Genomic DNA, 26,931 nt, shown 5'->3' on the forward strand with positions numbered 1-26,931 from the left:
CCTCCAAATCTTAATATTAAACGGTGCAAATGATTGAATTCCTGAGAGACAGAGATAGCGAGAGAACAAGTCCCCACCGCCTATAGGAGTTAGATTGGGGAGGATATTAAGAAGTGTGAAATGGCTGGCATTAACATTAAAGCCTGTGTGACAGATTATTTGGTTGTTGTGTGAAGCTCTTTTGTTTCACTGGGTTTTCTGTGAATTGGAGCAGATTGCCATGAACTTCAGTGAGGATGAGCCATAGCATACGTGACAATGAACAGCATCGGTAGCACCTGTGTCCCAACGCACCATCCAAACACATTCTCACATACACGTCGGGAATTGCTCATCTAAGCTTTGCCTGAACCAAACAGACATACCTCACCATCCCTGGTCCTCCTCATAGTCTAAGACATATAATATCCTCCAACCAGTCCCACCCATCCTCTCCTGTCCCCTCACCATGCATGGTTCTGATGCACTCAAAGCCCTGGAAGTCCCACAGCTTGATGGTCATGTCTGCAGAGCAGGAGGCCAGCAGCTTGCCAGTCTGGTCAAAGGAGATGTCCTGGACAGAGTCAGTATGACCCTTCAGCGTCCGCTCAAAGTCTCCTGTCTCATAGTCCCACACCTGGTGAGGAGAGAAAACACTATTTCAGCTTCTGTCTAAACATGTCACACATGAAAATGAGAACACAAACACACCTCAGAAGAGAGAGAAGTACACACATGAACACACAAATCTAAACTTCAGCTGCTGTGTGAACATAACACACACATGAACACAAACACCTGAACAGAAACGCACACCTCAGCTGCTCTCAAATCAAAAAATCCCCACAGAGACCAAATACCACGGTCTAGTCTAGCCTAGCCTGCACCCTGTGACACTTCCTCCAGGATGAGAATGGCAGAGAGAGATGGGGATAGCGGATCATATTGATGCCATATCACAGGAGCTCCAACACACCCTGGGTGGGGTGCCAGACAGACTCTCTAGACATTAGCTACCACAGTCAGAGTCGTCTCCAGAGCTCCAAATAGCACAGAATGATGACACTACAAGCCAGACGGCGTCTCAACATGCAAACACAGATCCAATACATATTAAAATGTTCAAACTCTTCCTTGTCTGATTAAATGACTGTTTCTAGAAGACTACATTAGTCTGTGAAGCGTGTCAATTTAAAAAATCCTCATATTGGGATAGTCGGAGAAGGAAATAAGCCAAAAGTAAGACTATGGTGGTTGAATAAATATGAGTCTGTCTATACTGACAGTGGGATTTGGGTCTTAAATAAGAAGTTCAAAAACACTAGTTTGGCTGCATCTCAAGCATAATGGCTATCACATTACCCTGTGTTTCCAGGCAGACAGGCACTGTGGGGATAAGCTTTTCCTCTATCGCTGAACAAGCAGGGTGGTGGGGGCTGGATTTGGGCAGACAGTGACAGAAGCCCCCTCCTTCTGCCTCATTTGGGCTTTCTCCACTGCCAAGTCCACCCGCCCCCTCTCCCCTCCTGTTTCGAGTCTAGTGTACCACAAAATCCACCCAGTATGGTGTGGTGTTAAGTCTGCCAGCACCACCAAGACCATCACTTGGTCTGCTGAGCTTGTGCTACCTATGCAAGTGGCGGGGTAGTGAAACATGGTGGTGCAATTACAGCTTTTATGGCATTTTCTTCTGCAGACCCATGTAGCCTATTAGCTCAGTAAACTGCAGTCTAGATGCACTGCAGAAGGTAATTAGGTAATAAGGTCAGAGGAGGCTAACCTGAAAATGAACTGTGCTTATTTATGTACTGACAACAGCATGAGATAAACACTAAATGAATGTTAGCCACTCGTAACGATGTGGCTCTAAGAGCGAGAGACAAATTGATTACGGTAAGTATTTCCATTGACCAACTGAAGAGAACCTATATTCAATTTAAAGAAAAAACAAAATATCAAAGCAGTAATTAATATAGGCCCACTTGTGAGAGAATGACACTATAAAATAGTCACTAAAATAATGGGGTCCAGTATGTGCTAAAGACATACGTCGTTCTTGCCATAAGCAGCAGTTCATCTCAAGCTGTTCGGCCTAGTTTTGTGTGACAGGGTTTCTTATCACGATGCAGAGAAAGGGAGGTGGGGGGAAGCGAGAGCGAGAGAAAGCGAAGGGAAAAACCGAGAGCAAGAGAGAGTGAAATAGAGAAGGCTCACTGCTCACAAAACCTGCTGATTTAAATACTGCCAAGGCGGCGAGCTCAAGGCTGGTAACAAGTTAAAAAAAGGATTGTATAGATTTGCTACGTTAGCAGAATGAGAGCAGTGGACAAGGGAAGAGAGGGAGTAAGAGGGGGAAGGAGTGAGAGGAAGCAGTGTGTCCGCAGAGCACCAAATCCCCGTGACAATTACTCCCTGCATACTAAACAAAGAGAAAAAAAAGAGACTAGTTTGACTGCAGGCAAACTAACACAGCCTTAGTGTAATGTCAGAGAGAATGTCAGAGAAAGAGAGAAATAGAGAGAATGTCAGAGTGTGCAGAGCTCTTAAGTTCAGCTCCCCAGTATAAGATTTAACAGCAAAGTTTGGAGGGAAAGTAGGGGACAGAGTGAGGCGAGACAGGCCAGGAAAGAAGAGGCGGCATAAGAGGGGAGGGGGCAGATTGTGAGATTTGGGGCCTGATTGGGCCTGCTCCGGGTTGGATGGATAGTGGTCGAGGCGGAGGGGCCAGCACTCAAGCGGAAGGGGGGAGGGGGGGTGCTGGGTATGAAGAGGGGTAGCTGGGAGGCAGTGGTGGCGAAGTAGGTGGTGCCAGAGGAGGCCCCTTGTGGTAGTGTAGCCAAATAGAGAATGAAGGGTAGCATGGCAAAATAGAGAACAGGAGTCTGATTCCACATTAATAAAATATACAGCACAAATATTTATACGGAACAGAGGAACTAGGGCATGAAGGTATCTAGCTGTGGTAGAGCAGCAGACCAATCCTGGATGGCTGTAAAAATAGCATGCCGGACAAATCAGGGTGAATGAATGAATAACAAGGAAGCAGAGCTTATCGCTTTGGGAATGCAGCTAAAAGCAAAACAGTGTCATTTTATGAGCATCTCTCCTGTTATTGTGAAAACAATATCTAAAGAAATCCACACACTCACAGAGTATATTATACAGCATAAGCAAATCCAATGCAAGTCGATGGAGAATGAAGCCTGCTACAGCATTCTCCCTCTTTCTCTCCCTCTCTCACAAGCACGTGTCCAAAGAATATAGTACAATACAGAAACAGCTGTGATTAACAAACGACAATGAGTGGAATCATATATTTGGCATATTTAAGCAATAAGGCCTGAGGGGTGTGGTATATCGCGAACATACCACGGCTAAGGGCTGTTCTTATGCACGACGCAACGCCCGCCCATTGCCGTTGTATATTTGCCATATACCACAAACCCCCAATGTGCCTAATTGGTATTATAAACTGGTTATCAACGTTAAAAAAATTACATTTTGTTATACCCGTGGTATACGGTCTGATATACAATGGCTGTCAGCCAATCAGCATTCAGGGCTCGAACCACACAGTTTATAATTGGGCGTAGAACAAGTCAAATAACAATACTATATGCTTTTGAACAATTTAATTCTGAAATGTATTTCAAAATACATATGTTAGTCATTTTCTCAAAATGCCAACTTTGATTGCCACTAGAAGTATGACAACATTAAAATATCAATGTGGCCTGATTACACACTTGTACTGTGCCTTATTGGTTACAGTTATACATACACAGTCAACACGCATACAAGTCAAGTAGATGAAGTAAGTTGCCACGACAGCGTTGGGAGGTTGTATGGGGTGGGTTGCTTGCATCCCCTTTATGATGATCACGTTGTTTGTACATTGTTTCACTGTTTAGGCAGTCTTCAGGGACCTTGGCAACCAACCTGGAGAAAAACCTAGACAGAGTAAAGACTGTTGTTGTTTATGATGATTATTATATTCTACTGACCTTTATTGTGGCGTCCTCGGAGGCGGACACCATGACGCTGAAGACTGGGTGGAAAATGACGCGTGTGACAGGGGAGCGGTGGCCGCTCAGTGCGTACTTCTCCGGCGGGCGAGGGATCCACTCTTTGGGGTCACGCTTCTGGGCTATGGGCCCACCTAGGGTGATCTCCTCTTTGGCCTCGTTCAGCTTCGACTCCAGCTCCATCACCTGGGGGGGGGGGGGGGGGGGGGGGGGGGCGGCCCAGACACGGCGACAGAAATGGCGACAGTTACCATCACAGTAAGATATGTGGTATTACATTATTACAGAAGGAAACTGGCCATTTTCATCAGGTGGGAAATTTACCACTTACAATGTAAAGCACTTTGGAATACAGTATGTGTATACTCTGTACTACGCAAGTAAAAATGGCTAATATAAGCTTGCTGATACATGAAAATCTTTGCTGGCAGCTTCAGTGTACTGCTAAGCAACCACATGAGAGCCAGCCATATCAAACGATCTCATATCATAAGGGCTTTGGGTTAGCACATTCAATTCCTTGTACTGTAACCTTTTTAATACGCCGTGTATGGTGAATTTATGATCAGATGATGTTCCACCGCAGTCATGGGCCGAGACTAGCAGACAGAATCCCCACCAGCATCCCCTGAAACAAACCACAAACCTTCTTTTGTAATCTGATGACTGAGGTCCATTTCTTTTCCAAAAGGCCGGCATACTTCTTATCCAATTCTTCATTCTGGTTGGGGATGAAAAGAAAGAAAGGAGTTAGGAAAAGAACGCTGCATGCACAGACACACAATCTAAGCACGGAGCTTAGTTTAGGCCTAATCAGTGGGCCCTATGGTCTGCCTAGGGGGTAGCGGAGGTTGCAGGCAGAGTCTTTGGGTACAGTAATAAGGAGTGTGTGTGTGTGTATACACAGTAATAAGGAATGGGATTTACACCCCTACAGCCAAACCGTGGTCGCACCACAGAGGGTAAGACTTGAGGCTAATTGTAAACACACATACACACGGAGACATACTTACGGACACACACACACACTTCTTAATCCCTCTCACACAGGCTAATCTCCTGCAGACAAGGGCTTACACCCTCACAGTCTGCTGGGGATGGACATTAACTTCCGGGAGCCTTGCAGAGACCGGCTTCCACCTGGAGGAAAGGCTAGCAACAGGGGTATGGCGGCCATTTTACTAAAGGGCGAGGGAGGGACTTCTGGTGCATGTTTACAGGCTGGCTAGGGTAAGGAGTAAGACAAACTTAAGTGAAACCAGTTACGGATAGTAACAAAGATCAAGACTAGCAATTCACCTAGAAATGAGCCTACATGTTCTATTCAGGGAATGCAGAAAAGGAAAAAGAAAATAAGTGGTTGGTGTGTGTGTGTGTGTGTGTGTGTGTGTGTGTGTGTGGCATATGAAGCCCCTAGCTCTTGATCGTGTTGGGGGTGCCAATGAGCCAGGGGGAGGTTGAGTTACCAGTCACCTGCAGCTGAGCCCCACACCTGCCTCTACAACATGCTAATCAGACAGTCACACTGAGCAGGGTTACACACACCAGGTGGGTTCTCATCCGTCCTCCCACACAAGTTACAGTCTAGACAACAGCACTCCCCAAGACAAATGAAGGTGGAAGCAGTCAGACAGTGTGGTACACACAACTGCTGCAGACACAATTTCTGCGGTCTGAAATATGCGTGGGGGCGCAGATTGATAAAGAGGGGTCTAATATCAATTATTATTATTATCCATTTGATCATATTTGTATTGTTTTACTTCACTTTGTCCTGCACTGTTGGAGCTCATAACTGGCTATGTGGCTTATAAACACTAAAAAAAGGGAAAGGGATGGCGTGTTTGCTGAGAGGAGTTGGTACATATTTCCATTGTCTCATGTGGTGTAACTAATGGGAGAGGATGGAAGAGCAATGAGGGAGAGAGGTGAAGGGATAGGGGTAGCACAACACTCATCTTCTCTGGTGATTCAGTACAGTTCTATAGCAGGTCACTGGCTTCAGTTCAGCTATCAAACAAACCATCAACAATTCAGATTGACAGCCTAGCCACTGTTTCAATGGGGGAGAAACAAAAGAGAAAATGTGGAAGTGAGGAGTATTGCTATAGGCACAGAGGGGAGGTGTGTATTCTGAAGCTTAACTGCTGCTCCTAGGCAGAAATAGCTGATGGAAAATCAGAGGTGTCCAAGAGAACAGTTGCTGCCTCGCTCAGCGCTTGGAGCGATAAAATGGGAGAGGTTCACGGGATGGAGGGATGAAAGGAGTTGTGGCATTGTGTCCGTGAAGAGAGACGAAGAGAGTTAGAGAGGGAGGAGAGAGAAAAATCTGATTTGCCATCTGCCAAGACCCTCTGCCGACAGCTTAACACACACAGTCAGTCAGTGATCCACACACACACGCACACACCTTCTAATCACTGGTCTGCCAGTCTAATCAGCAGGGTGTGTGCGGGCAGTGCCAGACGAGAGGTATGGCATGCTGTTTCGTATACTACCTTCAACACCACTCTGCTCACCTACATACCGCATGACATTATTTTAGCAAGTCTTAAAAGAAACCGAAGACAAAGGCTGTGTAAATGTAGCATTAGGGGAAATGCCTCCATTGGTATAGCCTCCTCATTTAACAGGTAATAAAAATAGACTAGATTAAGGCAATGGGAGGCTGGAATTGCCAGCATCATTAGGGAAAGTTAACACAATCCTGCCATGGTGTGCCTGTGTGTGTGGTGTCAAACGTGTCAGGGAGTTTCTCCGTCCATAGCAATCTATTATTCAGGCTGATTCCACTAACTAGGGAGGAGGAAGGACTGAACCCCTCTCCTATCTGTGCTATAGCAATAGGGAGGAAATTACAAAGACGGGGAGAGAGAAAAGAGAGGCAGACAGAGAGAGAGAGAGCGAAGGGAGCATTTACATGTTAACCTGCCACATGTTGTCTTTGAGCTTTGTTTTGTCTTGTTTGAGGAGAGATTGTACATTGAGGTTATTCAAAGGGCACTTTTTTTTCAGGGCTTTAGCTGCTAGTACCTGCCATTACATTAGCTCTGATAGAGATAGTTAGGAAGACAGGTTATCTTCAGCTTCTGTTCCACTACCTGACTGCAGCTTCTCCCTCGTGTGTGTGTGTGTGTGTGTGTGTGTGTGTGTGTGTGTGTGTGTGTGTGTGTGTGTGTGTGTGTGTGTGTGTGTGTGTGTGTGTGTCAGACACCCTAATAATGGCTCTAGATTCCCTTAACTGGGCTCAATTGGCTTCAGTCACACTTGTCTGCATCAATTAAACAGGGGGATAAAGTGGAAATTAAAGTGGTATTGTTTGGGTAAATAGGCTTGATTTAGTGAGCGTGTATTATTGTGTGTGTGTGTGTGTGTGTGTGTGTAATGTTCCATCGTTACTCACCACGTCTAATTCTGCCTCCTTCTTGAAAGTTGAATATGCCTCTTCATATCCATTTGAACGAAGGTAATCAGCTATCGCTCGATTTCTGAAATAGGACAAAAGAAACCAATTAGTTATCTTATTAAAAGCAGTTGAGATTAGAGTTTCTCTTGTTAAGAAGATGGAGACATTTATCTTTAAAATGGAGAAAAGGCTTGAGTCAGGGATTTGACTACAGGTAAAACAAAGAAAGAAAATAAGTGTGTCTGAGTAACAAGGAAATTGCATTGGTCTTTTGTTTGACATGTGTTAAATAGAAAAATCACACGCACGCACACACGCGCACAGACCAATTTGACACAGATAGAGAGCACATGTGTCTGCTGTCGATAATGAGATCTTGTTGCTCTGGGCAAATAATGGAGGAATCACTCCCCACAGAGTAGAGAGAAAATGAAAACTAGACTACTGTACACCACAGAAACACCTGCAGACAGACACGCACACGCTCTCCTGACACACAGCTTTTCTACAAAATCCTTTACATGAAGACCAGACATGAGCCAAGTGAAAGCCGAGCTAGAGGTATGAGATGTTGAGATAGACATGACAATAGACCAGACAGACAGAAGCGACACAGTAAAATGACTGCCTAGGGCCTCCCGGGTGGCGCAGTGGTCTAGGGCACTGCATCGCAGTGACTCCTGTGGCGGGCCGGGCGCAGTGCGCGCTAACCAAGGGGGCCAGGTACACGGTGTTTCCTCCGACACATTGGTGCGGCTGGCTTCCGGGTTGGAGGCGCGCTGTGTTAAGAAGCAGTGCGGCTTGGTTGGGTTGTGCTTCGGAGGACGCATGGCTTTCGACCTTCGTCTCTCCCGAGCCCGTACGGGAGTTGTAGCGATGAGACAAGATAGTAATTACTAGCGATTGGATACCACGAAAATTGGGGAGAAAATGGGATATATTTTTTTAAATAAAATAAATAAATAAATGACTGCCTGCCTCTTCCTCCCTTTGTTCAGGTTTGGGACGCATATCACCTCCATTGTCTTGATCACATTGAGGGAGAGGCTGTAGTCCTGACACCACATGGCCAGGTCTCTGACCTCCTCCATATAGGTTGTCTCGTCGTTGTCAGTGATCAGGCCTACTACTGCTGTGTCATCAGCAATCTTAAATGGTGTTGGAGTCAGGTATAGCCATGCAGTAATGAGTGAACAGGGAGTACAGGAGGGGACTGAGCACACACCCCTGAGGTGCCCCTGTGTTGAGGATCAGCGTGGCGGATGGGTTGTTACCTACCCTTCCCACCTGGGGGCTGCCCGTCAGGAAGTCCAGGATCCAGTTGCAGAGGGAGTTGTTTAGTCCCAGGGCCCTTAGCTTATTGATGAGCTTTGAGGGCACTATGGTGTTGAACCCTGAGCTGTATTCAATGAATAGCATTCTCACAAAGGTGTTCCTTTTGTCCAAGCAGAAAAGGGCACTGGAATGCAATAGAGATTGCATCCTCTGTGGATCTGGTGGGGCGGTATGCAAATTGGAGTGAGTCTAGGGTTTCTGGGATAATGGTGTTGATGTGAGCCATATCAAAGCACTTCATGGCCACAGGCATGAGTGCTACGGGTCGGTAGTCATTTAGGCAGGTTGCCTTTGTGTTCTTGGGCACAGGGACTATAGTGGTCTGCTTGAAACTTGTATTACAGACACAAACAGGGCGGGTTGAAAATGTCAATGAAGGCACTTGCCAGTTGGTCAGCGCATGCTTGGAGTACACGTCCTGGTAATCTGTCTGGCCCTGCGGCCTTGTGAATGTTGACCTTTAAAATGTTAAAAAGGTCTTACTCACATCGGCTGCGGGGAGCGTCATCACACAGTCATCCGGAACAGGATGCAACGTTGAGACGTTGTTGCTCCTGAGACGTTGTTGCTCCTAGACATTTCCACTTCACAAGTACAGCAATTACAGTTGACCAGGGCAGCTCCAGTAGGGCAGAAATTTGACAAACTGACTTGTTGGAAAGGTGGCATCCTATGACGGTGCCACGTTGATAGTCACAGCTCTTCAGTAAGGCCATTCTACTGCCAAGGTTTGTCTACGGAGATTGCATGGATGTGTGCTCGATATTATACACCTGTCAGCAACGCTCATTACTTTGACGATAAACGAGAATCCGACCATCACCCTTGGTGAAACAAAACCACGACACGTCAGTGAATAGCACTTTTTGCCAGTCCTGTCTGGTCCAGCGACGGTGGGTTTGTGCCAATAGGCGACGTTGTTGCCGGTGATGTCTGGTGAGGACCTGCCTTACAACAGGCCTACAAGCCCTCCGTCCATCCTCTCTCAGCCTATTGAGGACAGTCTGAACACTGATGGAGGGATTGTGCATTCCTAAAGTAACTCGGGCAGTTATTGCCATCCTGTACCTGTCCCGCAGGTGTGATGTCGGATGTACCGATACTGTGCAGGTGTTATACGTGGTCTGCCACTGCGAGCACGATCAGCTGTCCGTCCTATCTTCCTGTAGCGCTGTCTTAGGTGTCACACAGTAAGGACATTGCAATTTATTGCCCTGGCCACATCTGCAGTCCTCATGCCTCCTTGCAGCATGCCTAAGGCACGTTCAAGCAGATATGCCAAGGCTCCCTGCTCTCTTTCTTTTGGTGTTTGTCAGAGTCAGTAGAAAGGCCTCTTTAGTGTCCTAAATTTAAATAATTGTGGTCTTAATTGCCTACCGTCTGTAAGCCGTTTGTGTCTTAACGACCGTTCCACAGGTGCATGTTTATTAATTGTTTATGGTTCATTGAACAAGCATGGGAAACAGTGTTTAACTTTTTAGGGATAGAGGGCAGCATTTTTACTTTGGATGAATAGCATGCCCAGAGTGAACTATGCTAATATATGCATATTATTATTACTATTGGATATAAAACACTCACGTTTCTAAAACTGTTTGAATGACATCTGTGAGTATAATGGAACTCATATGGCAGGCAAAAACCTGTGAAAAAAATCCAAAACGAAGTGAGAATTCTGAGGCTGGTCGATTTTCAACTCATCGCCTATTGAAATCCCAGTGGGATATGGATCTGTTTGCACTTCCTACGCCTTCCACTAGATGTCAACAGTCTGTAGAACGTTGAATGAAGCTTCTACTGTGATGTTGAGCCGGATGGGAGCTGTTTGAGTCAGTGGTCTGGCAGAGTGCCAGGTCCTGGTCACGTGCATTCCACATGATATTGACTTGCGTTCCATTACTTCTATAGACACAAAGGAATTCTCCGGTTGGAACATTATTGAATATTTATGATAACAACATCCTAAAGATTGATTCTATACTTAGTTTGACAAGTTTATTCGACCTGTAATATAACTTTTTGAAGTTTTCGTCCGAAGTTCGCCTGGACCTGCACGAGCGTTTTGGATATGCGTACTAAACGTGCTAACAAAAGTAGCTACTTGGACATAAATAATGGACATTATCGAACAAAACAACAATTTATTGTGGAACTAGGATTCCTGGGAGTGCATTCTGATGAAGATCATCAAATGTAAGGGAATATTTATCATGTAACTTCGTATTTCTGTTGACTCCAACATGGCGGAGAAATGTTTCTGAGCGCTGTCTCAGATTATTGCATAGTTTGCTTTTTCCGTAAAGTTTTTTTGAAATCTGACACAGCGGTGACATTAAGAACAAGTATCTTTAATTCTATGCAAAACATGTATCTTTCATCAAAGTTTATGATGAGTATTTCTGTTATTTGATGTGGCTCTGCAATATCTCCGGATATTTTGGAGGCATTTCTGAACATGGCACCAATGTAAACTGAGATTTTTGGATATAAATATGCACATTATCGAACAAAACATACATGTATTGTGTAACATGATGTCCTATGAGTGTCATCTGATGAAGATGATCAAATTTTGGGATTAATTTTATCTCTATTTCTGCTTTTTGTGACTCCTATCTTTGGCTGGGAAAATGGCTGTGTTTTTTGGACTTGGCGGTGATCTAACATAATCATATGTTGTGTTTTCGCTGTAAAGCATTATTATTTTTTTCCCCCAATCGGACACGATGGGTAGATTAACAAGATGTTTATCTTTCATTTGCTGTATTGGACTTGTTAATGTGTGAAAGTTACATATTTCAAAAATATATATTTTTGAATATCCCGCGCTGCCTTTTCAGCGGAATGTTTTCAGGGGTTCCGCTAGCATAACGTGTCCAAGAAAGGTTAAACCGTTTACAATGAAGATCTATTTTAGTTATTTTGATTTTTACAAATTTTCTTTTAAAGACAGGGTCCTGAAAAATGTCTGTTTCTTTTTTTGCCGAGTTTACAATTTGATTTGTTTAACAATTTTTTGGTTACTACATGATTCCATATGTGTAATTTCGTATGAAGCCTTCACTATTATTCTACAACATAGGAAATAGTAAAAATAATCTCGAGTAAGAGTCCAAACTTATGACTGGTCTTGTAAAGTATTCAGACCCTTTACTCAGTACTTTGTTGAAGCACCTTTGGCACCTTACAGCCTCGAGTCTTCATGGGTATGACGCTACAAGTTTGGCACACCTGTATTTGGGGAGTTTCTCCCATTCTTGTCTGCTGATCCTCTCAAGCTCTGTCAGGTTGGATGGGGAGCGTCGCTGCACAGCTATTATCAGGTTTCTCCAGAGATGTTTGATGGGGTTCAATACCGGGCTCTGGCTGGGCCACTCAAGGACATTCAGAGACTTGTCACAAAGCCAGTCCTACATTGTCTTGGCTGTGTGCTTAGGGTCTTTGTCCTGTTGCAAAGTGAACCTTCGTCCCAGTCTGTCGTCCTGAGCACTCTGGAGCAGGTTTTCATCAAGGACTTCGCTGTATTTTGCTCCGCTCATCTTTCCCTTGATCCTGACTAGTCTCCCAGTCCTTGAAAAACATCTCCACAGCATGCTGCTACCACCATGCTTCACCATAGACAGTGCCAGTTGTCCTCCAGAGGTGACGCTTGGCATTCAGGTCAAATAGTTCAATCTTGTTTCTCATGGTCTGAGAGTCCTCCAAGCGGGCTGTCATGTGCCTTTTACTGAGGAGTGGCTTTCGTCTGGCCACTCTACCATAAAAAGGCATGATTGGTGGATCGCTGCAGAGATGGTTGTCCTTTTGGAAGGTTCTCCCATCTCTACAAAAGGAACTCTGGAGTTCATTCAGAATGACCATCAGGTTCTTGGTCACCTCCCTGTCCAAGGCCCTTCTCCCCCGATTGCTCAGTTTGGCTGGGCGGCCAGTTCTAGGAAGAGTCTTGGTGGTTCTAAACTTCTTCCATTTAAGAATGATGGGGGCCACTGTGTTCTTGGGGACCTTCAATGCTGCCGACATTTTTTGGTACCCTTCCCCAGACCTGTGCCGACACAATCCTGTCGACCTCATGGCTTGGATATTGCCCTGACATGCACTGCCAACTGTGGGACCTTACATAGACAGGTGCCTTTCCAAAGCAAGTCCAAGCAATTGAATTTACCACAAGTGGACTCCAATGCAGTTGTAGAAACATCAAGGATGATCAATGGAAGCAGGATGCACAATTTCGAGTCTCATAGCAAAGGGTCTGAATACTTTTGTAAATAATGTTTACATGTGCAAGAAGTTCTAAAAACCAGTTTTCACTTTGTCATTATGGGATATTGTGTGTAGATTGATTAGGAAAAATATGTATTTAAACCACTTTATAATAAGGCTGTAACGTAACAAAATGTGGAAATATTCAAGGGGTCTGAATACTTTCTGAAAGCATTATTTCCGTTGACTGGTATATACATCAATGAACAGGCTAAAAAGCATTATTTCGCACTGGGATTTTTCTTCTCTCCGACAATTAATGGACAAAAGCTGGCTTTTACCTGCTAACAGAAACCCTGGTCTGAACGGAATTCATTTATAGTGAGAACGGAAATGTGAGTTTAAGATGGATAATAGGTGTCAAAGTTTAAGGAGGGTTTACTCTCTCAGCATTGGATGGGTCTGGGTGTGTGGGCATTGGGTAAAGGCTATTCACCTGACAGAAAAATGACGTGAAATAATAAAAAAAAGGTGTTGGGCTTGGCACCGAGACTCGGCGGCTGGCTGGCTTTAAAGTGGTGCGTGTGTGGTTGACAGTCTGTCAGCACAGCATGTAGCTGGCCTGGCAGCCTGACTGCACCCTGCCCTTTCCCACCCATCCCTCCTGTATCCCCATCTCCTCCTGTATCCCAGTCTCCTCCCAGATGACAGAAGCAGTCTGATTACAGCTGAAGGTCAGCAGGAGGTTATCGCTCATGTGACAGCCTGCTGAAGGTCTGGGGAGGAGGTTGGTGTAAATGAGTAGCCAGGAAGTGTCTTTGCACGCCTGTGTGTGTCTGGTGTGTACCGTGTTTCCCTAGCGTCACCCAGGTCCAGCAGACAGAAACCCTTAAAGCATATTGGTCGTGCGTATGTACTAGTGTTATCCTGAACTGCAACAGAAGTCAGTCTGACTCTGGGGCTGCTTGCTACAGCAGACAATGGTTTTCTGTGGGCCTCTCAGTTGAGCCGGGGCAAACAAAAGATCGTCGGTGTCATCTACACAGAGATATTAAAGAACCCAAACCTGCCACAGCCTGTTCTGTCCTTTCCTCCAGATAAGCACAAAACCCTGCACGAGGGCTAGCAGAGCCTAGAGAGAGATAGACATCACCGCCATCTCGATTCAGATTCATTAAACCCTTACACTACCACACCACTTACCTTCCTACTACCACAGATCTAACTTGATGGGGGATGAGCATATATCGATATCCAGTAACAACTTTTATAGTTAACTTCTTTGGGGTAGGGGGCAGAATTTTCACATCCGGGTGAAAAGCATGCCCAGAGTAAACGGCCTGCTACAAAGCCATAAAAGCTAGAATATGCATATCATTAGTATATTTGGATAGAAACTTTAGAGTGTTTTCTAAAACTGTTTGAATGATGTCTGTGAGTATAACAGAACTCATATGGCAGGCAAAAACCTGAGAAAAAATCCAACCAGGCAGTGGGAAATCTGAGGTTGGTCGATTTTCAACTCAGCTCCAATTGAAGATACAGTGGGATATTGGTAATGTTGCACTTCCTAAGGCTTCCACTAGATGTCAACAGTCTTTAGAACCTTGTCTGATGCTTCAACTGTGAAGTGGGGCCGAAGGAGAGGGGAATGAGTAAGGTCTATCATGACCTGAACATGCGTGTTCACGTGAGAGCGAGCTCTGTTCCATCGCACTTCTGAAGACAAAGGAATACTCCGGTTGGAACATTATTGAAGAATTATGTTAAAAACATCCTAAAGATTGATTCAATACTTTGTTTGTCATGTTTTTACGGACTGTAATATAACTAACTTTTCGTCTGTACTTTCCGCTGGACTTGCCCGTGCGTCGTGAGTTTGGAAAGTGTATTGAACGCTAGAACAACAAGGAGGAATTTGGACATAAATGATGGACATTATCGAACAAAACAAACATTTTATGTGGAACTGGGATTCCTGGGAGTTCATTCTGATGAAGATCATCAAAGGTAAGTGAATGTTTATAATGTTATTTCTGACGTCTGTTGACTGCATAATATGGCGGATATATTTGTGTCTTGATTGGGCTCTGAGCGCTGACTCAGATTATTGCATGGTTTGCTTTTTCCATTAAGCTTTTTTGAAATCTGACACAGCGGTTGCATTAAGGAGAAGTGCATCTAAAATTCCATGCATAACAGTTGTATCTTTTAGCAATGTTTATTATGAGTATTCCTGTAAATTGATGTGGCTCTCTGCAAAATCAAAGGATGTTTTGGAACTTCTGAACGTAAGGCGCCAATGTAAACTCAGATTTTTGGATATAAATATGAACTTTACCGAACAAAACATTGTATTGTGTAACATGAAGTCCTATGAGTGTCATCTGATGAAGATCATCAAAGGTTAGTGATTCATTTTATCTATATTTCTGCTTTTTGTGAATCCTCTCTTTGGCTGGAAAAATGGCTGTGTGTATTCTGTGAATAGGCACTCACCTAACATAATCGTTTGGTTTGCTTTCGTTGTAAAGCCTTTTTGAAATCGGACACTGTGGCTGGATTTACAACAAGTGTATCTTTAAAATGGTGTAAAATACATGTATGTTTGAGGAATTTTAATTATGGGATTTCTGTTGTTTTGAATTTGGCACCCTGTAGTTTCACTGGCTGTTGAAGGGGTGGGACGCTACAGTCTCACGTACCCTAAAGAGGTTAACTACAAGGATAGACGGGGGAATGAGAAGCCAATTCATTATTCTACCTCAGATAGGAACAGGAGTAATAATAAGAGCAAAAAACAGACGGGGAAGGACAATAAAAGCACTCTAGCGTCGACATCAGTCAAGATGCTGCAGTACTGCAGTCAGTGACTGCAGAGAGCCCAGCTATTCCCTCCTCACCCTGGCTCGACCTCTGGGGGGATACTATATAAATAAAACACACCAAATTCACTATGCGGCAGGAACAGAGGGAGAAAGAGGGACAGAGAAAAAAGAGAAAACAGAGAGAAAGAGAAAAGGGAGAGAAATAAAAGGGGAGAAAGAAAAAGAGGGTGGGAGAAAGAAAGGGGAAGATAGGACAGAGAGAGCAAGCAGGCTGGTTCATGGCTAGCAACCCACAGTGAGACAAAGTGAGAGGAAGCAGTGTGGTTGGTTGGTATCAGTGAGTGGGCCACCATGGGCAGAGGCAACAAGACATCCTCAGAGTACATGCTGTACCTACCAGCTGTTGACCAATTCAACACAGACCGATGCCACACATATCAACTCTCCATCTAAACAGTGACTGGCAAATGGACTATGTCATGCTACTTACTAAAAGACAGCCAATGCCCAACCCCACCCTTTCTATAAAAAACTGCATGATCACAAGAACTTTTCATCTAATGAGGCTTTCACCAGCTATTGCACCCATAGGAGAGTAGACAAGTTCCACAAAACGTATAACAACCCTAAACATAGACTGAATGCAGCAGAGGGGGCAATGCTGGTATTCAAATGGCACATATGAGACAGTACAGTGAGAGCTGTTCCATGAAAAATAAACCACAAACAGGGTGGTAGCTCAGTATGACAGAGACAGAGAGAAATCACACCGCGAGAGAGGGAGAAGAGAGAAAGCGAGAGAGAAGAGAGAAAGCGAGAGAGAGAGAAAGCGAGAGAGGAGAGAACGCGAGAGAGAGAGCAGCTGCATTACCTCATCCCTCTAAGACAGAGCTAGCCAGCCAGCCTGTCTGTCGATGACATCACTTCCTGTTGAGCTAGCGTCGCACCACACATCTCCTTCAAGATCACCACCACAGAGCCGCCATTCTGCTACTGCACAGCACCATCCCTAATTCACGATGAAATTAATTTTGCCACAAAGCTCTTCAGACCTGGTGCTACATGTATCAAGCATCTCAGAGTAGGATTTCTAATCTAGTATCAGTTTTGCCTTTTAGATCATAATGAATAATATTACATGGACGGGGGGGGGGGCCTGATCCTAGATCAGCACTCCAACTCTGAAACACTTGATACATACTGCCCAGTCATACCTTACAGCAGCCCATAGAGTAAAAGACATGCCCACATTTCACAAAGTCTACACTCGCTCAGTCGTGACTGTCCCAATCATTACCAAGCCATGGGCTACTTATCTTTCTTATTACTGGTCAATCAATCTAGGCTATGGAACCATATTTTCTGACTCGCCTGCCAGGACACCATCTAGCCTACGGCGGTGCATCTGTCTGTAACAAGGTTTCTCAGGTACACTTTACATCACAGCAGTCGGCAAGATGTATAGACCTGCTGAATATTTCAACACTAGCCTATAGGCATCGCTTATAAAACATTCAATGATATGTCTGAACCTTGTCACATATAGAATTATATTCCCTTGTCTATAGAATTGTATATCCATTTCTATGTAGGTCAAGTCTGATCGTATATGCTTGTTATGTGTAGCTATGCCCTGCAGACATGGTTTTAAAATAAGATAGCTAGTATTTGTTGTTTTCTTACCTGCCTGAAGTGCCAGATGGGAGGAATTTACACTTTTAGGACTACTCCATTGCAATCTCAATCAAATGCAGTTAAAGTACTTGAAAGATAATATATTATTTCAACTAGGGCTGCACAATATATCGGTGAGCATACCGTTATCAGCCAATATTAGCTAAAAATGCTAACATCGGTATCGGGCGATGTCTAGTTTAACACCCCGATGTGCAAAAGCGATGTCAAAGCTGACGTGCATACCTCTATAACGTAGGTACATGACGTAATGACGCCACGTAAAATGTGTGCAACACAGAATTCCTAAACTAGCCCACAATGTCTTCTGTGTGGATCGAGTAGTCAACAAGTCGAGCAGTCATTTGAAAAAGTAACAACATTTCAGCGAGACAACTCAAAAGGCGAAATCCATTAAAGCCATGATAATGGAATGCATTACCCTTAACAATCAAACTGTTCTCTGTCGTGGGTGATGTTGGCTTTCGCCGACTGGTCGAGCACCGGTACACACTACCAAGTACGCTATTTATCAGATAATAACACTATTTGACGTGTATATTTTTTGACACACGTCTACGGCATTCTACAGCATTCCATAAAAATCCTGGTTAAGAATGAAATGACTGAACAACGAAACAGCACAGAAAGTAAGTGAAAGAAATAGGTTTTGATTATGTTTTACTGGTAATGGGGACATACGTAAATGCCAACAAAATAACTTTGAGGTCAGTGTGTCTGTGTAACCTTTATTTAACTAAGCAAGTCAGTTAAGAACAAATTATTATTTACAATGACAGCCCGGACGACACTGGGCCAATTGTGCTCCGCCCTATGGGACACCCAATCACGGCCGGATGTGATACAGCCTGTATTCGAACCAAGGACTGTAGTTATAACCACTTACACTGAAGTGCAGTGCCTTACACTGCTGCGTACATGTGTGTGTGTTAACTATTTAGCTGTACTAGAATGCTTTTAAAAAAGCAGATACAATTTTAAATTAATCAGTATCGATTTTTTGGGCAAGGAAAATATTGGATATCTGTCAAAATTGTCATATCAGTGCATCACTAATTTCAACCCTTGAGTGGTATTGGCGTATTAAGGCTTCTATATAGTCGACTTTTGTTTACTTCTGAATAGGCTGAAAGTTTATGAGATGCCCTGTGCTGCCTGCCTGCTGCCGTATATAGAGCATTATATCACAGCCTGGGCCTGTTCTGTCTCAGTGTTATGGTGCTTCTCTCCCTGGCCTGTGAACTGATAACCTCAGTGTAAACAAACAGTAGGGTAGAGGACAGGGCGGCTCAGTACAGTTATAAAAAGACAAGGCCACTGTGACTGCCAGGCAGAGGAAGACTAATTACAGAGAGCTGGAGACATTCAATAAATAAACAAATAGAAGAAAAGCAATACACAAACAAGAGAGAGGTGGGCTTCTTCATTACTTCAGCTCTATCCCACTGCTGTCCTTGGACAGAGAATGGGACTCTATACCGCCCATAGTGGCCGGCTGCTCTGAGCCTGAGGCATACATGGCTTAGTAGAGCAGTAGAATGTCTGTCTGGCGGTTAAGATCACAAAACCATGTTCAGCCAAGTGGAAGCCATGGAAGAGCAGCACCAGTGTAGCACACAGGAGCTACTCTGCCCACTGAGGGGGAGGGAGGAAAGGAAGAAAAAAATGGAGGGGGAAACATTTTAAAAAACATTATTTCTTCAACAAAGGATTGTGTGGATCTGTCTGAGAACGTGTAGGAGAGGACTTGTTGCCTCTAACCTTCAGGGGTTTGAACCAATCATCTAACAGGATTGGGTCATTACGGTTGTGTCTCTGGGCAACTAAAATGTCCATGAAAAATACCAGTGAGTCATACGAATTCTGTCCAGCTGAATGTATCTGATTGGTGGTGTTGGGCTACTCCAGGCGTGCATCCAAAATAGCTCCCTATTCCGTATTAGTGTACTACTTTTGACCAGTGTCTCATAGGGCTCTGGTATGGGGAATAAGAAGCTCTGGCCTAATGTAGTGCACTATATAGGGAACCATTTGAGACTGGCCCCATGTCTTGGTCATTAGACAGTGGCAATTAATAGTCTTCTTACCTGCAGCGATTCAGCCCTTAACTAGCCAATTAATCCACAAACCCATTTACTACGGAAAGGTTGAATAATATTCAAAATAGACGGTAAATTGATACGTCATGTTTTTATGCCTTTCATTTAGCCTCCACTCTTTTAATAATACTATAAAGTAGACCTAGTTAACTTATTATCTGTCTGAGATTGGTGGGTATGTCACAGTGTATACTCAAAAAGGCTAATGCATCCCCTTTAGCAGTGGAGGCGACAGTTAAAATGGAATTGACTGGTTTGGGATTAGATTAGAGGATAACAGTATGTTCATCCCTCAGCGTAGAAGAGCACACCAGACAGCTATCTAAACAGCTGTGAATATGCACAGGGAAAGGAGGTGATAAAGGTAATTCTGACCGTAGTATTTACCAGTACCAGCCAAGTCAGTTTCCCCACCACATACAGAGGCAATGACATGTTACTGATGTGCTAGTTGGAGGAGTCAGTGAGCTCTACAACACATGGAGGTGAGGTGTGTCTCGATTGGTACTGTTGAGTCAGATGCAAATACACAGCACACACAAAATATGCATGATAAACACAATCTGCTGTAGATGAGCTAATTCTTCATACAACAAACGGCCTCTTCCACTAGCAGCAGGCATAATGAGATTTGGTGGGCTTGACAGAGCCACACCTCTCAGGAGTCAAGGGCACAGACTAAACGAGCCGGCCTTTACATTGTTCAGACTGAGTAAGACTACAGGAGGAGGGGGGAGAAAGGGCGAGAAAATGGGGGAAAGGAGAGAGCAAGAGATAAGGGGAGAGAGAAAGACAAGGGTGAGGGGAGAGAGACCGTCGAGGGAGAGTGGAGTTGACCTAACAGGATTCAGGAGGCTTCCGAGGGGAGAGAGACCGACACGGGAGAGTGGAGTTGACCTAACAGGATTCAGGAAGCTTTAGATTACCAACTCATGTATTCAGCAGCAAAGAGGACTAGCAGCAAGACCCACAAGTCAGGTTCAGTTAAATTAGCCTGCTAAAATACACTACATGCTTGTGTAATGCATACAATGCACATATCCAACGTTTCATGCTTCAACAAGCAGACTTAACATCCTCTGTAAGAACAACAGGAAGAGGTTTCAAGAAATATGCCCTGAGAAATGTATGCTATGATGGCAGTCTGAGCACCAGCAATTTTCAGTGAAGAACAGTGGTGTCCCCACACAATCCGTCTGTCTGTCTGACCGGCTGGATATTAGATCCATATTGCTGATGGACTCCTGCCGGCTACCCAGCCACACTCGATACACAGTACACCATGATCACGCCACAGGAGTGTGTGTGTGTGTGTGTGTGTGTGTGTGTGTGTGTGTGTGTGTGTGTGTATAGACAAGATGGACACGTGTGAGCAATTTCCCATAGAAGCCAGCTGCCACACCCAATACAGAGCACAGGCAGTGATTGAGCTTGGTGTACCATTACAGACATGTATCTGCCAACAAAATGTTTTCACTGTTCTACATTTGATGACATGTCTCCATGTTTAACATATTCAGGAAAGCCAGATAAAACAATTCCACAAGGAGAGACAATGAACTTAGCTACCCCAAAAAGAAAAGGAATAGGACCCAGAATGAATCAAAGAGTTACGAAACAATCAAGACTGAAAAACTACATTGATTTAAAATTGGCCTCCTTTTTCCAGTCAGTCACATAAAACCAGATCAAAGGTCTGTATGAGTGTGTCACTCTGTTTTGTCCTCAGTGCTATTCTATACCATTAGCCTCAGACTGCACAATGTACTTTCACTATTAACAATCATGATGTGCTTACGTCAGCTAGTGGGTGCAGCTGAGCAGGAACACAGTCACATGAAACATATGACTAAAATACCTGGAAAAGACTAAAGAGAAGTTCTTTGTGAAGTAGGAAAAAACAAATAAGCTTGAACTTGGCCCATCTGCACATGTCTGCCTCCTGCCAGCAGGTCTTGGGGGGGGGGGGGGGGGGTTCACCACATCTATTTTTACTGCCGTGGTCTCTGGGCTTGAATCTAATGACCGTGGAAAAACAAAATGTGCTTTTCATTGGTTCTGGAAATAAGAATAGAACTTGTGAAAAATGTAATTTCGTAATCGTAACATCTGACTGCTGACAAACAGGCTTGACACCTAAAACAATATAGCTGTTTTCAGAATAAGGTGACAGAGACAGATAGATAATTTACATACAACAGTGAGGGAATCAGTTGCTATTGCAAATGTACCTCCAAGAACCACAAAGTTTGTTTAAAAAGCCTACAAAGTTCATAAAAACAAGCACAGAGAAATGTATTCCCCATTCTTTCTCCCTTAACTAACAATCTCTATGGTGGCATGACTTATATCACCAGTGAGCCAAACACATCCTTGTTCTACTAGACTTCCGCTTTCTAAAAGCATGAGCAATTTAAAGAAGCTTTCACACTTACCCTGAAGAAGCATCTCTCTCCAGCTCAATCTGACAGTTGAGTTCGGACACAAACACATTGGGAGGGGGGAGAAAGTTTTCAATAGAACGGGAACAAGATCAATGCGTACGGCTTGACAACAAATAAACCATGAAGGTGGTGAGGGAGGGGAAAGGGGTCATAGAGTACTGACGAGGCCGGGGCAGGCGGGCAGTCAGCTGGTCAGTCACCATTTCTCCCCAGTCAGTCCATTGTTTAAGCTGTTAGGACTCAAGATGGCCGCCCGGTTTCCCAGAACACAGAGAGCGGGAGCGGCAGTAGGTCTGTCACAGTCCCACAGATCTGAGTGGGTGTTTCACTGTCAAGAGCCTCCTCTTAAAACACTAGGGACAAAGGACGCCCCATTAGATGCAATGCAACAGGCGCCACTCTTCGTCGGCCTGACAGCTCACAAGGCGCAATAGTCCTGTACTGGTTTCCTGTATTTTGTGTGTGTCCAAACATTAAATAACAGTAGAATGTGAGAAGCCTGCGCAGTGTTCTGAATAAGGAGGATTAGAATTCCAATGGAACACACGATAGCGATACTGAGAGTCCCGCTGGCCCTGCGTCTGTTAGGCTAAACTAATACACAGAAACACATTGTCAAGAGAATGACGAGTGTTTTGTTCTGTCATGTGAAGGGCCGCCACATTTATAGTCAACCCATCTCATTACAGATATGGTAATAGCACTAACCTAGTTCATCAATCCAAATAAATTCATGGTTAGGCTAACTCTTAATTAGAATCAGGGGTCACCTTAGGTTTCAGAAATTGGCATTTTCAAAACACAGACCATAAAATCTGCGTCTTAACTTAAATTGGGTGGTTCGAGCCCTGAATGCTAATTGGCTGAAAGCCGTGGTATATCAGACCGTATACCACATGTAATTAGAGCAGTAAAAATAACCGTTTTGTCATACATTGGTAAACAGTTTATAATAGCAATAAGGCACCTCGGGGTTTTGTGATATATGGCCAATATACCACAGCTAAGGGCTGTGTCCAGGCACTCTGCGTTGCAGATAAGAACAGCCCTTAGCCGTGGTATATTGGCCATATACCACACCTCCTTGGGCCTTATTGCTTAAATATAAAAACGCAGGTGAAATGGTTTGTGTTTTTTTGCTTCAATAGAGTGATCAAGGGCAGTGGAATTAGTTTTCCTTCACAGAAAAAAACATTACTGCTACTACACATTCTGCTACTACACATTTGACAACAGAAGTGCCAGTGAATGGTCTTTGAACAGCAGGAGGGGCCTTCAAAGACTCCTGCCACTTGTTGGGCCCAAAGACCTCGACACCTTTTACTTCACACCTTGGTGCTAATTGAATTTGTATCTTGTCTGTAATTGCAAGCCTGGCAGACTTAACTCAGCATTCAGTCCCCATGAAGTAAAATATATCATTGTAATGTACCTTATTTTTATTTATGGCTTTCAAAATAGCATCAGCCCAAACACTACTCAGTCAGTTCCAGGTTGGAATGGTGTTCTCAGGTCTCTGCTGTTTGTTTGCTAGAGCACCCTCCATATAGCTTGGAAAAAGGACACCTTTCAAGAAGTAATCTTTCCAGTTAATTTTTGTCAAAATTAGGTTGTAGGTTTGGAGTTTTGATCTGGAGCGAAAGCCATGCTGTGGAGGGTAGCAACCTGCATATGTACCTGCCGAAAAATACAAGTTTATCTAATTCAAAATCTATTATTTTGTAAAAACATGTTGAAAAATAAAGAATGCCAGTTCGTGAATGCAGGAATTTTATTAACTGCTTATTATTACAATAAGCATTTTAGATTTGTGTTCTTTTTTTCCCCATGCAGACTTCTGCGTTAACACAACCCCTGAGACTCCTGTGTGTGAATTAAACGCATAACCTTTGACACATCTCTCCCCTCTGCTCTCATATAGATGCGTAATCCCCTACCCCAAACCGAGCTCAGATACACCCTCTCCACATATCGTAACCTTTATCACACACTTCTCATCATGTATCTGATCTGACATAGGGCTGTGTTAACCCTCTTATCCCCCGCTTCAGGGGTAAATTACCAGCTTCATAGAACCTCCAGGTTCATAGACACCGCAGGGTTGGTCACACACCTATCCTGTCATCTCTGGCTACAACAGTGTCTCCCCTGTTATGCATTATCCCCGACTTAACGCACAGCTGCACACATTATGTCTGTGTGTATAACTCAACAAATCAATGCTTCTGACTATTTGTGGACAACACACATGGGACTATCTGGACTTCCACATAGTACAAAAGCCATTGTAAACCTCAGCCCATTTACTTGGCCACAAGTTAAAGAGATCACCTCTGCACTAGCAATATTAGGCTGTGTCGTTATCAACACCCTTTGTGAGGATTCTGCCTTATGCCATCTTTTGGGTCACAGTTAGAGGTCAAACTGAACAATGATCAATAACATTTTGGAGATGGGAAGGAGGAGACCGATTTATGGGAACCTCATGGGAGTGTGTCTGGACCCCAGGTACCCTAACTAACTACAGATCATTGATTCTTCCAGATGGGCCTAAAAAATATATAATAATTCACCCCATTAGGCCAGTTTAAAATAATCAATGCACATCTTGTGCTGTGAGTGAGTGGGCATTTTCCCTTACTGCATACATGTCTGTCTAACGAGAACAATGGTAACTACTAGCTAGAGATTTTGCTTTGTGTCTCTGGAATGGATGGAATGGTTAACAAGGTTTGCACTTTGCAGGGGGGCTAGGAAGAAACACAATTTTCTGTGATCACCTGCTTTCCCCCCTTTTGCTGAACACAGATGCATGTATTGAGCTCATGTGGCTTCTAGCCCAAGTAATAAAGATTCACCAGCCACAGTCCCCGACTGTCACAGGTAATGCTGATGCCACATGGCTGTGTTATTCAGGACTGGACTAGAGAACGTCTGGTGGTGGATATCAAAGAAACAGCAGCTCAGCTAGTTATTGCAACAAAATTGTGGGTTGTATGTATGCGTTACTCACAGTTCGTCTCGTTGCCGTTGTGACAGAACCATGGTGGCAGCAGGGAGATGTGGGCGGAGCCAGGGGTGTTCGAGCAGAGGGCGTGGCTTGCAGCTGCTGCGGTTTACCCGGTCAGAAGATCAGATCAGTTCAATCCACCAACACACTTCGACAGCGACAGTGTTCCGAAGGACAATGATGACTCCGGCTAACTGGGGGATGGAGGCTCTGCCACTAACGCAGGACTCTGCCCCCCAAAAGCTCTGGCTCCAAAAATGAGACGAGGGGAACGCCTGCAGAAGGGTTATCACTCAGTTCTAAACTGCATCTGGAAAGAGAGAGAAGAGAATATGAGTGAGGAGAGAGAAAGTAGAGCAACAGAAAGAGAGCGAGCAAGAGGTCAGTATTATGTATGCATGACAAACACCTGATAGAAGAACAGGCAGAGGGCAGAGAGGGACGAGAACATTCATATGACAGTAAAGAGCAGCTGTGTCTAAAGCCAGCTCTTCCTGTAACACTACTGAGAGACAGAAAGATAAGGAGAGGTCACAATAATGCAGCTGACTCTGTTGCATCAATAGAATATATTGACCTGTTCTTCAACAAGCCTTACAGGTATATTATAAACTGGGTGGTTCAAGCCCTGAATGCTGATTGGCTGACAGCAGTGGTAAATCAAACCGTATACCACGGGTATGACAAAACGTTTGTTTTTACTGCTCTAATTATGTTGGTAACCAGTTTAGAATAGCAATAAGGCACCTCGGGGGTTTCTGGTATATGGCCAATATACCACGGCTAAGGGCTGTATCCAGGCTCTCCGTATTACATCGTGCATAAGAACAGCCATTAGCCATGGTATATTGGCCATATACACCATACTTCCCTCGGGCCTTATTGCCTAATTATATAATGTGATAGCCAACAAGAGTTAAAAACCATCCTCATTTTCATCAGGTGTTTCACCTGTTCAACTCTCCCGGTAACCACACTTCTACATTCCCGCCACCAACCCCCCACTACTCCAGCCCTATGAGGCAGCCTGGTCATGTCACGGTAACAGTTTAGTCTGGAGCCCTTGGGCTCCCGAGTGGCGCAGCAGTCTCAGGCCCTGCATTTCAGTGCTAGAGGCATCAGACCCTTTGTTCTTAACTGACTTGCCTAGTTAAATAAAGGTTAAATAAGAAAATAAAAAGAAATCCCCCTGTAGGGAGTTCCTACCACATGTAGAGTAGAGAGATGACCCAGATTCCGGCAACCCACAGTTCCCATCCCAACGCCTGTCCAACAGAACAGTAAAATGCAGGACAGAGTAACGGCCGACAGTGCAGTCAAATCTCCAGGCAGACCAAACTAATTTCCCTTCTCCCAGTTCCCTCAGAATTGGCTGAAAACAATTCATATGAAATCGAATGAGAAGGGCTTCAGAACAACAGAGCTCAAATAATTGAATTAATAAAATAATCAAATCAGTGGCCTTTTTGGTCTCATGATTTCAAAACATCTCATCTACTACCTCACTTCATACAAAATCAATTTAAGAAGGCTTGAGTGCTTCTCAAGGATCATCCTACAGGAAAACATACTGTCCACTCAGGAGCCAGTTGATGGTACTTGGGATTAACCTGAGTTGCCAGCCACTGCCATCAGCCACGGTAAGCCTCTTAGTCTACTGGGAGTCGGATCACAACATCTCGCCCAGACCAGTAAACAAAACACAGCTGTTAAAAGCTAAGGGGAAATATTTTACTTGATTTCAGGGCTGCTTCTCCTCCGGGCTATTTTCCTCATGTCCCTGCTCCTCATCTCCTTCTCAACAACGACAGAGGAAAGCGAGGAGACCATTGGAAGAGAAGATCAATTCCAGCCTTCGCTTCAACATAGCACCCAGGAAGGGTGACCTAAAGGAATAGAGCACCATGGTA

The 26,931-nt window shown here is 44.3% G+C and overlaps 1 protein-coding gene across 1 annotated transcript in view; it reads right to left on the minus strand.

Moving 5' to 3' along the window:
- Positions 1–26,931, minus strand: part of LOC120018224 (lissencephaly-1 homolog A-like) — a 52,788-nt gene that overhangs the window by 16,338 nt on the left and 9,519 nt on the right. Inside the window, exons 2-6 of the mRNA XM_038961298.1 lie at positions 25,025–25,331; positions 7,408–7,492; positions 4,651–4,725; positions 3,984–4,190; positions 448–616 (exon numbers count right to left, since the gene is read on the minus strand). Of these exons, the coding sequence (XP_038817226.1) occupies positions 448–616; positions 3,984–4,190; positions 4,651–4,725; positions 7,408–7,492; positions 25,025–25,056 (568 nt within the window). The 5' untranslated portion in view covers positions 25,057–25,331. The remainder of the gene's footprint in view (positions 1–447; positions 617–3,983; positions 4,191–4,650; positions 4,726–7,407; positions 7,493–25,024; positions 25,332–26,931) is intronic.

This window comes from Salvelinus namaycush, chromosome 23 (assembly GCF_016432855.1).
Source record: "Salvelinus namaycush isolate Seneca chromosome 23, SaNama_1.0, whole genome shotgun sequence".
In the NCBI taxonomy this organism is placed as follows: Eukaryota; Metazoa; Chordata; class Actinopteri; order Salmoniformes; family Salmonidae; genus Salvelinus; species Salvelinus namaycush.